Source organism: Rhagoletis zephyria, unplaced genomic scaffold (assembly GCF_001687245.7).
Source record: "Rhagoletis zephyria isolate East Lansing unplaced genomic scaffold, Rhagoletis_zephyria_1.1 Rzeph_scaffold_11438, whole genome shotgun sequence".
NCBI lineage: Eukaryota > Metazoa > Arthropoda > Insecta > Diptera > Tephritidae > Rhagoletis > Rhagoletis zephyria.
In genome coordinates this window covers 4,032-19,136 of record NW_016168515.1, presented here as the reverse complement: position 1 = coordinate 19,136, position 15,105 = coordinate 4,032, and the positions used below count along the sequence as shown (strand labels likewise).

Below are 15,105 nucleotides of genomic sequence, written 5' to 3'. Positions count from 1 at the left end.
TAACAGACTGTAAAAAATAAATAAATAAATAAATAAATAAATAAATAAACAATATCCGCAGGCGCAGTGTTCAACATATGTATGTTAAATGCCAGTCTAGCTGTGGTTCTTAATGCTCCGCTAATTCCTGTTTTACAAGTGTAGACTTTTCTAGTGAGTTCCACCAGACAAGGGCTCCTTGAAACAGTACAGGCTTAAATCTGGTTTCCTAGAGCTAATGAATTAGTTTGGGCGCGACCCCACCTTTTACAGATAGCTCCCCTAAAATCAACAAAAATTTGGAAATAAAGTAAATGATGCTATTTCCGCATTCAAATGCAAATAGCGTTAACAATGATCGAGCGCAGCGCTGCCTTGCGCGCAGACGCAGCCGCCGTGAAGCTACGTAAATTTAATGTTGAAAAGGGCAATAATAGCAATGGATTTTATTTCGCTTTTGAAAAGGTAATAATATCAATTAACTCTATTTCGCACCAGTATGCGAAAGAGTGTCCTTTCCTTGATAGTTCTTTTGCCTGGCACCCATACTACATGGCCAGTTGTGGGGTTTTTACATTTAAGTGCTTTAAGATCATGCAGTTTAATAGAGGCATCGATCAGCTAATGCAGCTTCATTGATTGCTGTTCTCTAGCGAATACACTCAACTTCGTACCTTAAGATCTAATTTTGATCCATTTCTGTATATTTACATATGACCAAAGAATTGTGATTCAGGTTCTAGACTATGCCATCTTTCTATACGCTCCAAGTGAGAATCCTTTTTTGAAAATACACAGTAGCCCCCTACTTAGTCGGCGCGTTTAATATTTGCAGGAAGATCTTACATAATTCTGGCGTGTTCGAACCTCGTGATACGATGCGTTTTTATTACTGCGTTAAAAATGAAGCAAGTCAGTTATGGCGCTTTTGTCAACGACGAGAGTAAGGTTACTGTAATTAACAAGCGAAAAACCCTTGCCGTAGAAAAAAAATCGGATATATGAAAAACTGAAGTTTATCGAGCGAGCCTGATTTTTTAACAACAGCTAGATAAGATCCCCAACTTATTAAGCAGACACTTTTAACGGAGATGAATTGCGCTGGCAAAAAAAATAAAAAATTTAGAAGCTCTTTCTGATATCTTTAATATTTATATGACTCATTTTGACTGGGCATTTGTGTCAAAAGCTAAATATGTAAGCTTCAAACAATCACTTTTTCCGCAACAGAATGGCTCGCGTTAATAATTATGTACATATGTATCTCCTTGAAAGTTCAAAGGCATCATCTTCAATTATAATTAAGAATCAATAGAAAATGAAATCGTCCATTTATTTAATACAAAGATCAAAAACGTTTAGGTAATAACTGGCAATTGTCTGTTGTTTCGTGCAGCAATCGACCGATTTTTACTAGCAGCCGCCGCTGTTTAGGAAATCAAAAGCAATTAACTATTCGCCTTCACAATGCAATTTATGCGATTGTCAGTATTTCTGTGGGTAGTTGTTGATGCTAGTGCAGCTGCATTTGTCGGCTTGTGAGGCTTCTTTTGCCTTAGCAGATTATATTTGTTTCACTGTATTTTCTGTTTATTTTTTTCAACGAAATCGTGCCTGAGATTCAAGAAATATTCATTATCAGTTGCAAGTAGCTAAAAGGCATTTAGTGGAGTTTAGAAGTTTGGCTGCTTTGTTTTAGTACTCCTAACTGCCTTACTGCTTTAACTAAAAAAAAACACCCACTAGTTGTTTGTATGTATGTACGTACGTACTGCTAGTTGTGCTAACTTAATTTGCAGTTGCCGCAGCTGCAAAATATTTTCCGTTTTTTTTTTGCTGCAATTTTTTTGTATTCCCAATCATTTTGCATCAACAAAACGTGACGCTCATAACTCTTGTTTTAATTTAAATGTACGAGCGAATTTCATCATTTAGACGACGATAATAACACTAAACGGTGGAATTAGAGATTTTGAAAGAGAATTAATGCGAGTGAAACAAATTTTCGAGAATTTATTTGACTGTGGCATTTTGTCAAAGTGCCAACTGATCTGTGCTGATCCGATTAATAATTTAAATACATACATGTGCATATATGTATGCGTAATTGATTGCCTTTCAATCTCATAAATTACAATTTCGACACTACAAATCTACTCTAATGTAGTACTCAGTGTCAATTAATGACATTCTCAAGTTGATTAATGATTTGGAGGCGTTTTTCTGTTGGCTGGTAGAGTGTGGAAGCACATACGCACATTTTTTTACGAACGATTATCTTGTACTTAAATCTTAGAAATTTCGAAAATTAATTGGATTTTTTAAATGTACATATAACCTCTTAGAATGACAGTCTATGTGATATCTTATGTCAAACAGTAGTCCACGTATTTATGTGGTATACAGCGGCTGACATGCGTATGCACAATTTAAGCCCCGAGAACTCGTTGAACAGCTTACTTGGAAGTTAGTATTCAACGAAATGAGAAACCATTAAATTCGTGGTCTCTTCTATTAAGTAACAAATGATAGTTCATAGTCACTCCTGGCTTAAATTAAAAGCGTCAATCAGAGCTTCCTCTAAAAGCTTTATGAGCCTTTTCGAATGCCCCTTACTGTTGATTTTTGCTCCATAAAGCATGTATGTACATTCGGGTGGTCCAAAAAAAGTAAAGTCGAAATTGCAATGCTCACCCTTAAGATTGTTTTATATCGAAAAAAATATCGGTCAGAAAACTCTGGTTCTGTTCAGGAGACTTCCAATAATAATACCCAATTGCCTTTTTAGCCATTTTTTAATACCAAAAAATTTTTCATTGGTCCCCCCATTCCAATTTCTGCGTGCTATAAAAAAATTGTTAAATAAACAATTGGCCTTTCACTTGAAGAGAAACAGAGATTTTCAATTGAAAAAATATTGATCTTCAAGAATTCTATACCCATATAAAACATGGATAACTTTGAGCACTTTGAGCGACCTCTAAATATTTTTTGATTTAAAAAAAAAAAAATTGTATATTTTTTCGGTGTAGAAAAATCATAGGGGTGAGAGCATAAAAATTCTGCCTTTACTTTTTCACATGCATTTTGGACCACCCTTATGTACATATGTATATTCATTATGAGTTTTACATTTGCACGATTTTTCGACATTTCGTTTCATCTTATGACGTAGAATCGACCGCAAGAGATCAAATTTGCACTCTCTCAATGCTCCTTTCTGGCCCATTAGTACATCTCCGAAGGTATATGTATGTGGTGTACACTACTGAATCCTATATGAGTACAAATACATACATCTACCCCAGTATCTCTCTAACGTAGGTATATTACTGGTAAAGGGGTCTATCTCCGATAGACACATTAAGGAAGTATTACATATGTATTTATGTTGAGACAAAAAGTTCTTCCTAGAGGATTTTGATCGACTACAGAATAAGTCAACTATAGTTTTAAGCTATGCTACCTAGTATCAATTAGAATGTTCCTTTAAATGTAGAGGACGACTGTCCCTAAAAATATCTGCAGACAACGTGTAAAATACAGTTGGATCATTCGAATTTAGTTAGTGGTATTATGAAAAGCCCCATCTTTATACACTGCAATGTGATTATGAATATCGATGTATAGTTCAAACAGCTCATCGTTCTAACATTTTCCATATACGCTGGCGTGAAGGTCCATCTCATCCAAAATAAGGATCAGCTACACGAATGCCTCTGTAGATTTTGTTCTTTGAGAGTGTTCCATACAAAAAAGTTTCCCTAAAAAACGAAGAGCTCTAAGGTAAATAAATATTCGACGCCAAGCGTTTAGCTGAGCTTCACCTCTAATTTGTAATGTGCGTCTGAAGTTAACATACAAATAGATCCCTAGAGTTCTATGCCGACTTTGAAAGGTGCCTAGATTTTTAAGGCGAACTTTTGGATGCCATAAATACGCTCGAAGGTTTGTCATTGCTTGGAGACTGCTGTTAGAAAAACATTTTTTTTTGGACGCTGCTCTGAGAATTTCTAGCTACTGGGTTACGGCGGCTAAGGTCTTTATCAAGTTCTTCTAAATTGTAATTGTAGTTCTAAAGTTTCGCGACTATAAACGTCTGCAGCGTCTATTGTGCTTATCTTGAAAATTGTTGGTAACTAGTGAAAGATCACTTCCACTACAAATTCAACATCGAATTTACATTTTTTTTACATGATTGCTACAATAACTCGCCTATCACTTTGAGCTATCTGAAGACCAATAGAACTTTTGGCATCCCAGTATGCTGGACGGCAGTATACAATTAAACTGTTGGCAGACGGTTGGAAAAAGTACAAAAGACTGGCATGACACTTTTTTTTATCATAGGGTCACTTATAACTACGCCTACCGCGGCTCTTGAAAGGCTTTTAAAAAGATGCTGAACATATAACCGAATTATACCAGCTGACGTCTTTTCCACACCTGGATTTCCGAATAGACATCTTCATTGACAGCCCATCTGCTGGAGAGGAATTATACAAAGCTATATAATTCAGTGCAAAATGTATTTCCACTAAGGATATAAATTCGTACATTATCTTGGCAACCAAAGGGACAGGCAAATTTGTATTACCTAACCTTTACACCTATTGGATTTCCTAAGGGAGTTAGGACTGAGTGAGGTGATTAAGGCAGCAAGAGGGCATAATAAGGGCCAAATTTAAATCCGGGTCGTTCCGATTACGTATACCCGACTGTCGTAGGTCACCTGGCCGCAGAGTATACCTGAACAAATATCTATCTATTACCTAACGCTTCCTTGCTACAGCACGCGTCTGTTATGTGGCTCGTATATCAGCCCCTGCTCTTTAGAGAACATTCAACAACCGAGTAGAAGCACCCAGCCTATTCAGGGATCGGAAATTCTAGAATCTACTAAGATGCATACGCATACGGGCCCCGTATTACGGGGACTCTAGCCGAGTAGAGGATTTCCATTTATTCGGTTTTACTTAGTGGGCTCTAAACCCAGATTAGAACCGATCCTGGGATAGCAGATAGATGCCTGGTAGCAAACGTATCGCTTTGTGAATAAACGCTATTGCCACTGTTGGACCCTTACATCAGAATTTCTTTAAACCTTTACGCTTTATTACTTTAGCTCATTTACAATGATTGTCAAGCCGCTGTCCAAAGCGTGCTTGTGAAGTCAAAGACATTCTTGCCTTCCATGTGCAAAAAAAGACCGCAGAAGTTTTAGGCATAAGCGCTTATAGTACATCCGGACCGTTTCTAAAACGCAAACTCGATTGCTGTCTATATTTCATTTCGTAGATAACTTTAAGGTTTCAGACTTTATTACCATTAAAAAGATTCTCATTTATTTTAATGAGTAAAATGTCGGCCATTGAGACTGAAACCTACAGAATGTTAGTATATATGTACTTATATCGACTCGGCTCCTCATAATATCCAGCTTTATTTCCCCTCATTTTCAATATCAAGAAAAGGGTTGGTCTTTAGCGTGATTGGATATCTTCAATAATAACTCGATTGGGTTGGTCCAAAGAAAATAATGGCTGATCTGCAGACAGACTATAATATTAAAGAAAAATCTTAAATAACTCGCTTTCACAATATTGGAGGGCTTAGTCGGTGAGCCACTTTCATGCATAATAGAAATCTATAGCTCGCTCTATCGCGGCAATTTTTAATCTTGAACTGCTATGGTTGCTTACATTTTACCACCATACCACACCTACTCAAACTGATCTGTATCTAAACAAACTGCTAATCGAATAATCTCTTTCAATTTTCAGCCAAAACACGCCGACGCCTTCGACGCCCCTCATCCACATCCGTCTCCTCTACAGTGTCTGATTCACGCAGCAGTGTTGTTGTTGCAAAACGTGCTACAAAATCACCAGTTGATGAAATCGAAAAACGTGTTGATCAACAATCATCCTCCTCGTCGTCGTCCTCCTCCACGACCACAGTGTCACGCGCACGCGGTCGTTCAAAATCGAAGGTACGCAACGCAATTGGAGCCGGCGCAGCTGGCACCGCTTTAGTAGCGAGCAGTTCGACTTTGAAGGGTAAAAAGACTAAAGCCGATGATGGTGGCATGAAAATTGTTTGCTACTATACAAATTGGTCGCAGTATCGCGTGAAGATCGGCAAATTTATGCCAGAAGATATACCCGCTGATTTGTGTACGCATATCATTTTTGCCTTCGCTGGGTTGAAGAAGAATAAACTAACCTCCTATGAGTCAAATGATGAGACCAAAGATAATGTGCCCGGTTTGTATGATCGCATGATGGCACTGAAGAAAGTCAATCCGAAATTGAAGGTAAGTTCGGAATTAACGTAGTTTAAAATTTCATAACAAGCATGTAATATCTCCCTATTTTGTTCCACCACTTAGATCTTATTGGCTTTGGGCGGTTGGTCATTTGGCACACAAAAATTCAAGGATATGTCCTCTACACGCTATGCTCGTCAGACCTTTATCTACTCGGCCATACCATTCTTGCGTAAACGTGGCTTCGATGGTTTGGATATGGATTGGGAGTACCCGAAAGGTTCGGATGATAAGAAAAACTTTGTGCTGTTGTTGAAGGAATTGCGTGAAGCTTTCGAAGCCGAGGCGCAAGAGTTGAAGAAACAACGTTTGCTGCTCTCCGCTGCCGTGCCAGTCGGTCCCGATAATGTACGCGGTGGATATGATGTACCCGCCGTGGCTAGTTACTTGGACTTCATAAACTTGATGGCGTACGATTTCCATGGCAAGTGGGAGCGTGAGACTGGCCACAATGCGCCGTTGTATGCACCCTCTACAGATTCGGAATGGCGTAAACAATTGTCTGTGGACAATGCGGCTGCCATGTGGGTTAAAATGGGTGCACCAAAGGAGAAACTCGTGATTGGTAAGTTATGGCATGGCGATAATTCGCACCTTTTATATTATAATTTTACATTTTGCCTCCGAAGGTATGCCAACATATGGACGTTCATTTACCTTGACTCATACCGATAAACATGGCCCAAATGCACCTGCAACTGGCGGCGGCCGCGAGGGTGTGTACACCAAGGAAAGTGGTTTCCTGGCCTATTATGAAATCTGTGAGTTGCTACTGAATGGCGCTGTCTACGTCTGGGATGATGAAATGAAAGTGCCCTACATGGTCGATGGTGATCAGGTAAAGTTTGCGTTAAGAAATAATTTTTAAAGCGATTTAACACTTGGGTATTTGCTTTTCTTTCAGTGGGTCGGCTTTGATGATGAGCGCGCTATACGCAACAAAATGCATTGGATCAAATCGAACGGCTTCGGTGGTGCTATGGTCTGGACGGTGGATATGGATGATTTCAAGGGTGAGGTATGCGGCGGAAAAGTCAAATATCCATTGATTGGCGCTATGCGCGAAGAGTTATTGGGTATTTCGCGCGGTAAAGAGGCCAAGGATGTTAATTGGACTGCGGTTGCGGTTACATACGAGGACTTAGACGAGGTAATTATTTGGTTGAAATAAAATGCAGTGAACTTTATGTGAACTCGTTGGAACTTTTAAGGAGGATAAACCAGAGCCAATCAAGATTGATGTTGAGGAAGTGCTCAGCAAGGTGCGCAAGCCGGCGAAGAAGCAACGCATCAAGTCGGGATTGCTCGCCAAGGAGCAAAATAGTAAGTTTTCATACAAATTTTTGTGTTTCAAGTCTTTAAACCGCATACATGCTTATCTTCACTACCACCTACAGCACGCCCGGCGCAAGTTTTCTGCTATCTAACAAGTTGGTCTGCCAAGCGACCAGGCGCTGGCAAATTTTTGCCCTCAAACATTGATCCTAAACTTTGCACGCACGTAGTTTACGCCTTCGCCACACTCAAAGATCACAAGCTAAGCGAGGCAACAGACGATGATCCCGAAAACTACGAGCAAGTCATCGCACTGCGCGAAGAGAACCCCGATTTACAAGTTCTGTTGGCCATCGGCGGCTGGGCTTTCGGTTCGAAGCCATTCAAAGAGCTCACTTCGAATGTCTTCCGAATGAATCAGTTTGTTTATGAAGCCATTGAATTCCTACGCGACTACAAATTCAATGGACTCGATGTAGACTGGGAGTATCCACGTGGTGCTGAAGATCGTGCTGCCTATGTGAATCTGTTGCGCGAGTTGCGTATTGCTTTCGAGGGTGAAGCGAAATCAACCGGTCTACCGCGTCTACTCTTGACCGCTGCAGTGCCAGCTTCGTTCGAAGCAATCGCTGCCGGTTATGATGTGCCTGAAATCTCGAAATATCTCGATTTTATTAATGTAATGACCTACGACTTCCACGGCCAATGGGAACGCACTGTTGGACACAATTCACCGCTCTTCCCCTTGGAGGCGACAACGGGCTACCAAAAGAAGCTGACTGTGGACTTTAGCGCACGCGAATGGGTGAAACAAGGTGCGCCCAAGGAGAAGTTGCTCATCGGCATGCCGACTTATGGACGTTCATTTGAGTTGGTCAATGAGACACAATTCGATATAGGCGCACCAGCGTCCGGTGGCGGCAAACCGGGTAAATTTACGAATGAGGCTGGCTTCTTGAGCTACTATGAGGTGTGTTCATTCTTGGCGGCGGAAAATACAACGCTCGTATGGGACTCTGAACAGCAGGTGCCATTCGCCTATCGTGGCAATCAGTGGGTGGGCTTCGACGATGAACGTTCGCTGAAGACGAAGGTGAGTACGAAGTGGGGGAGTGTTTTTGTGTTGTTTTTGTTTTTTAATCAAAACTAACAATATTGAACTGCTTTACAGATGGAGTGGCTGAAGGAACAAGGTTTCGGTGGCATTATGGTTTGGTCTACCGATATGGATGACTTCTCTGGCCGCTGCGGCGCAGGCAAGTATCCGCTTTTGAATGCCTTGAGTGACGAATTGAAAGAATATAAAGTGGAATTGGAGTATGACGGTCCCTATGAGTCGCATGGGCCACGCGGCGCCTACACCACAAAAGATCGTAAGTGAAATTGTTTAAAAGTGTAAGTGGGGTAATTAATTAATTAATGGCTTTCTGTACGCTCTAGCTCACGAAGTCACCTGCGAGGAGGAAGATGGTCACATTAGCTATCACAAAGATTGGAGTGACTGCACTCACTACTACATGTGTGAAGGTGAACGCAAACATCATATGCCATGTCCTGCCAACTTAGTTTTCAATCCACAAGAAAATGTCTGCGATTGGCCCGAAAATGTGGAGGGTTGCCACGCGCCGACAGAAGCGCCTGCCTAAAAACTACATATATTCTTAAATTGCTTTGCTGTTATGAAATATTTACTAACTTAGAACAAAAGGCGCGAATTTTGCACAAAAGTGAAAGTAAAAAAAAAATTTTTAAAATTTATGAAAAATTTGTTAATGCATTTTTGTTCTTGCTCTTACCTATACCTACATACATATACATATGTATTTGCTATTTAGTGAGTAGTTGTTAATTTTCAAATTTTTGAGAATGCTTAACTGAAACTGCCAATCTAAAACTAAAACTAAAAAAAAATTACTATACACACTTTCAAGAAGTTAATGTGGAAAATTTAGAGCATTTACGAACAAAAAAAAAAAAAAAATACTCAAAAAATTTAATTTACACAAAACGCACATCGAGGCAAATTACAAAAACAAATTTAAATTGTTAACGAATTTGCATAGTTTTTTTTCTGCTAAATAATATATATATATATATATAAACGAAAGGAAATTGCTTCATTCGAACGTGTTAACTTTTAAGTCCCTTGCTTTTAGTTTGTAGTGAATATAAAATAATTATTTTTATAATACCTTTACTGCCAATACAAACTGCCGTTTCAAGAAATTATTTTTAACACTTCAAATTTTCTATCACTTTTGAGCTTTACTTACTTTTCTAATTCACTTCTATGCCCCCATGCTTCAATCTTGGTAATTCTACTTCTTCGTTTATAAATTTATTGAACGCATCCTGTTTGTATATACAAAACTGTGATAAACATTAAAACGATAAACTAAATTTCAGCTTTACTTTTGCTGTGCTAATTCGTTAATATGTATCAATTTTTTTTTCTTTTAACCTCTTCTCTCCTTTTTTAACTCTAATTATATACCTTGCCTATCCTCAATATCGCTGTCTTGCTTACACGTTCGAAAGAATATTATGTTTTTCGAAATTGGTAAAATTTTCGAAATTTGTAATGTAATTTATGAAATGTAATAATAAATTTGTATTATAGTGTTATGTTTAGTAAATATAATAAATAAAATAAAAATTTAATAAAAATTTAAATAACGTCGTTTCGAGAATTTTTGTATGATAATTCAATAATTGGGCTTTGGGATTTTGTTGGACATTGTAGAGCACGGTGTTAAACTTGTAATGCTAGCGAGACCTTCGACGCTAGGTAATGATGACCACTCCTGTAAATATTCCATGATATGATGAAAAAACCCCCGATAATCTATTTCCCCGCAGCCCGAAACTTGGTAGTTGGCAGCGGTAGAATAGCGGTTCTAGAATAAAAGGATATAAAAGCGTGTATTGATGCTCCACATCAAAAATCACGTTTTCAGTGTTTTAGCCCTCCGTACGATCCGAGATACAAACATCGAAAGGCTGCAATCTCAACAGACAATATCAGCATCTTCGGTAATCGACTTTCCCAACTAAATATTCGCTCGGAAACACTCTTAAACAAACCGACATTAGCGAGCAGTGGAACCACACAATGTGCCCAAGCAGCTGTATGCGTTGAAGAAGTAATTGGATTTCAACGAATGCGAAACAAAAAATTACTACCTCCAGGAATTTCCCGTTGCTGCAGGGAAAAAATGTGACGCCTTTAAGGGCACAATGTGATCGGACAACTATGCAGGATAGATATGAACAAAATTGTGTCAAGATATCGCGAGTCTCTCGGCGAGATTCCGAGACTTAATTGACTTTCCTCTAGTCCCTCTGGTCGGGGTATAACATACGTATATATGAACCTGGTCCCTGAGGTTCACTAGATACATAGCTTCTGGTATGCATGGGAAGAAGAGCGGCTTCAGGGAAGTAGCTGCAGGTAGCACCCAACAGGAATGATGTTATGATCCTTAACTGGGAGGGTTTGGGCCTCGCTATGAAAAAAACTTGTACAAGTTGATACCCATTGTTACCAAATCGTGTTCGTTTGGCCAAAAACCCAGTAAAACTTTGCAAGGAGAGAGCACAATTTGACGTTTTATTTGGAGGGGAAGTTGCAAATTTGTGCCGGGAAAATTTTTGCCAGTAAGAATTTGCAAGCTGGATTGTGGCACACGGTTGAATTTTTGACAGTGAAGCATGCAAATGTTTGCTAATTCCTGTTCGCGCAAAACTTTGTAAGTTTCTCTTTTTGGGAGAGTAAGATACCTTCTTCTCTGAATTTTATTACTGACTAATTCTTACTGGCATTTACATAGCGAATAGAACTATTTCATGGTGACAGGTAACAAGATCAACGGAAATAAGGTCAATTGACTTTATTTCCCAGCCTGGTGCAAAATAAAGTCAATTGACATTATTACCTTTTCAAAAGCGAAATAAAGTCAACAAAAATTTGGAAATAAAGTCATTGACGCTATGTATGTGTGACGTGGTGTGGCAAATTTAATGACTGAAAGAGCAATAATGTCAATAGATTTTATTTTGCTTTTGCAAAGTTAATAATGTCAATTGACTTTATTTCGCATTAGGGTGGGAAATAAAGTCAATTGACCTTATTTCCGTTGATCTTATTACCTGTCACCCTATTTTATAGCACAAAAGCGTAAATGATGCCGAGAAAACTAGTTTTTGAGATCTACCGTTCACGTTGACGACTGGTACCGAAGAAGGTGGAATGACAAATAATTGCGATAGCTTGGACATGTCGTACGCATGAGTGGCGATATTCCGATGAAAATGCACGCCAATTCAGCAGCTATGGGTGAACAATGAAAGCAAAGACACCCACACAATGAAAGAACCAAGTGCAGAAGGACCTGTCTATCTAATTATATGTAATTGGTGCAACTTAGCTAAGGAGATGCAGAATTGGGTGCTCAAGTCGCTTGCCGGCAGCACTTAGAGCAAAGACGAAAAACGTTGCTGGCAACATACAAGGCGATTGGCCGGCCGGTTCTGAACTATGCTGCACCTGTTTGGTCGTCGAGGACTAGTTGGACTCAGTGGACCAAGCTACACACTTATCAAAACGCAATACTTCGGACAGGGACAGGGTGCCTTCTGATGTCGCCTGAGCAACACCTGCAGAGCGAGACCCAAATGCTTCCTGTAAGGGATCATAACAAAATGCTCAGCAAGCAGTTTCTGGTGGGATGCCAAAAATGCGAGCACCCCAACAGACCCTTTGTCAGGCGGTGCCTCTGCCCAGGCATACATACATCGACCATGTCGAAACTGACCATCTTTGGCCTACCGTTAGTTGAGCTTGACGATAACGATTGATGGACAAACCGAAATAGGCGGGGCTTGTAGTGACGCTACAACAACAACAAAAAAATGATATCAGTGTGGGCCAAATTGTGATTGGGAAAAACCTATACGAGTACATATGTGATCAGAGAACCTAAAATGCTGTCGCTCGGGCGGTCACAGCGCTAAATAAGAAGAAGAAAAAAATACTGTTTAATTTGTTGTCATCATGACTGTACCAAGCTGGGGATAGACTTAAACGTTTTACATACAATTCAAACAAACAAACTTAAGAAAATATTTCCCCAGATTTTATTTATGAGGTAGTGTTTTATTAAAAAAGTAACTATTTTATATGAAATATATGTACATAGATAAATGTAGGACAAAAATAAACAAACCCATACATACATATCTGCAAATTTTCTTAAATAAAGTTAAGATACTAAACTTATGTAGTTATAATTAAACTATGCAGTTATGTATAAGTGTTTAACCGGTACTTCCTAAACCACTCCCCTCAGTTCAACGCTTGATGCACGCGTTGCAAGAAACGCACAGGTCGGAACCAAGGCAAGAGTACGGGTTGCGTTGCACGCGTTGGCACGTCTGGCACTTCTATGCTGGCCTCGGTGGCTTGTTGATTCTTTAGCCACGTATCGAATACTTCGGTGAAGTCATTGCGGAAACGTTTTGGAAATAATTCTAAATTGCTGCCTTGAAACGTATTCTGCCAGAGTTCGGTGCCATCGCGGATGCCAGAACGTAGACCTTCACCTATATCCGATTCTTGTATATTTCGTATGGTATTCTTGATTACCTCTCCAACGGGTGCCATTGAAGCGTCTTGCGAATCGGAAGTCTCATTCTCTTCAACTTCCATAGCCGGTTTTTGTGATTTCTGATGGCGCCGAAAGAGCGGTGCTGGACGTAACAGACGATTGGGATGATCACTAAACCACGATTCGGGTTTCTCGCGCGTACTGTCATCTTCATTGCGTTGCGTCTCGCGTTTCTTGTTGCCACCGCTGGCGCTGGCGCTGGCGCTGTTCGCCTCACTTTTTCGCAGCGGCGCTGGACGTACTAAAGTAGTCGCAAAGTCACTAAACCAATCCAGATGCTCTGTTGAGCGGCGTGGACGAATCGCAGCTGATTTGAGTGCTTTCTTGCTTTCGTTCGCCTGCAGTAGCATGTTGCTTTGCGTGGGCGTGTATGGGCGATAAATGGAAATAGTTGCACGTTTTCTAGGCATGGCTGTTAGAGCGGCCGCCGCGCGCGTTTCGTCCATATCGAATTGCATAGCTGTGCGCATGAAGCGTTCGCCGCTCGATCCTTGTATGAGCACTTCGAATGGTAGCGCTTGCACTTGTGCATCTTGCTGCATTGTGGCAATGCATTCGGCATTTGTGAGCGGCGGTTGTGTTTTGGTGCTGTTGCGCTTTTGGCCACCTCGATGAAAAGCGCTGTGCTTATCGAACTCACAGAGGCATTCCTCGCCGCAGTAGAAACCCATGCAGCCGCATTGTTCGCAAAGCGATTGACAACTCTTCTCCAAACGCTGCTCCTGTGCTTCGTTTTTGCCCCAAACTCTGGCCTTGGTTAGCGACTTTTTCTGGTCGAGCGGCGTTGCTGTCGTTATGACGATAATCCAAACCAGCAGCAGGCCCACGGTGTACAACCAGAAGTGGGTGTTGGATATGTGTGCGGATGGTGGCATTCTAAACTACGATCCGTTATACGAGTATGCTCTTTTATGGATTTTTTTTTTCGTTTTATCTACCCGATTTACTGGCGACGCGCTTGACGGTTTTTTGTCAACTCAATGCTGATTTAATGCGATTAATTGATTTTATAATGCACTCACAATTGGTGTTGTGGTCGATTGCATGTTTCTGCTACGAGTAGTATGTATTTCGAGCGATATGTGTTCTCAATGTTTATATGTACATTTCGTAATTTTCATTTTAATATTATTATTTGTTTTTTTTTTTTGTTTTTCATTTTCTCACTGTCTTCTCAATGCAATTTTGTACCAAATTGAGTATTCTGCTTTGAATATTGTTTTGGCTTGGCTCGTTGAAGTGTCGGAGAATCTGCCGACGTTAGCAATTTCAAACAGTTGTGGTCACTAAATACATAGCTTCGGCGATATGCTAAAGTAGCTCAAGTCGATATGAATGCTGGTGTATTATTAATTTTGAGTTTAACACTGTTCTCCTTAAAAGTAACAAAGCACGTGGTTTACAAGGTGGTTCCGGCAACTGTTTTTCAACTCGCCACATTCATTCGAAAGACTAAAATCGTAAGTCAATTGTTAATACTGGCAACTATTTTGAAGGCTCTTTTCTGTCTTTAGACATACTAATTGAAAAATATACTAGCGAATAGTTCCTGGTGGTATTCTGTTGTCTTTAAGCTATAAGTTTTCTAAAAATTTAATAAAAAAATGTATATTTTTTCTTTTTAAAACAATAAAAACTAAAATTTGTAAGAAAAGCAAATTAAAAAAATAATGATTAAAAAAGAAAAAATAAAATAATTTTTTTTTTATTTTCTATTTTAAACAATGAAATCTCAAAATTTACAGAAAATTACAGTAAGAAAAGAAAATATTAAATAAAATATAAATATATTTAAGTTTCCTAAAAATTTAATTTAAAAGATAATGTTTTTTTTTAATTTATAAAATCAAAAAATTA

The 15,105-nt window shown here is 39.4% G+C and overlaps 2 protein-coding genes across 2 annotated transcripts; one reads left to right on the top strand and one right to left on the bottom strand.

Moving 5' to 3' along the window:
• Positions 1 to 5,976: 5,976 nt before the first annotated feature.
• Positions 5,977 to 9,300, top strand: Cht7 (chitinase 7). Its single transcript, XM_017633346.1, has 8 exons — positions 5,977 to 6,295; positions 6,371 to 6,872; positions 6,937 to 7,145; positions 7,212 to 7,457; positions 7,519 to 7,630; positions 7,705 to 8,675; positions 8,754 to 8,955; positions 9,023 to 9,300. Exons 1-8 carry the CDS (start codon positions 6,068 to 6,070, stop codon positions 9,226 to 9,228), a joined length of 2,676 nt encoding a protein of 891 aa, XP_017488835.1. The 5' UTR covers positions 5,977 to 6,067; the 3' UTR covers positions 9,229 to 9,300.
• A 3,626-nt stretch (positions 9,301 to 12,926) lies between these two features.
• LOC108377083 (uncharacterized) lies at positions 12,927 to 14,385 on the bottom strand. The gene has a single exon (XM_017633347.1). The coding sequence runs from the start codon at positions 14,121 to 14,123 to the stop codon at positions 12,927 to 12,929; it is 1,197 nt and encodes a 398-aa protein (XP_017488836.1). The 5' UTR covers positions 14,124 to 14,385.
• Positions 14,386 to 15,105: the final 720 nt, after the last annotated feature.

Bases quoted from the DNA above. Each gene is read 5' to 3' on its own strand.
- Cht7 (XM_017633346.1), top strand. From the start codon at position 6,068: ATGAAAATTGTTTGCTACTATACAAATTGGTCGCAGTATCGCGTGAAG. The intron at 6,296-6,370 runs GTAAGTTCGGAA...TCCACCACTTAG, and splicing joins AAGTCAATCCGAAATTGAAG to ATCTTATTGGCTTTGGGCGG. The intron at 7,631-7,704 runs GTAAGTTTTCAT...TACCACCTACAG, and splicing joins GCTCGCCAAGGAGCAAAATA to CACGCCCGGCGCAAGTTTTC.
- LOC108377083 (XM_017633347.1), bottom strand. From the start codon at position 14,123: ATGCCACCATCCGCACACATATCCAACACCCACTTCTGGTTGTACACC.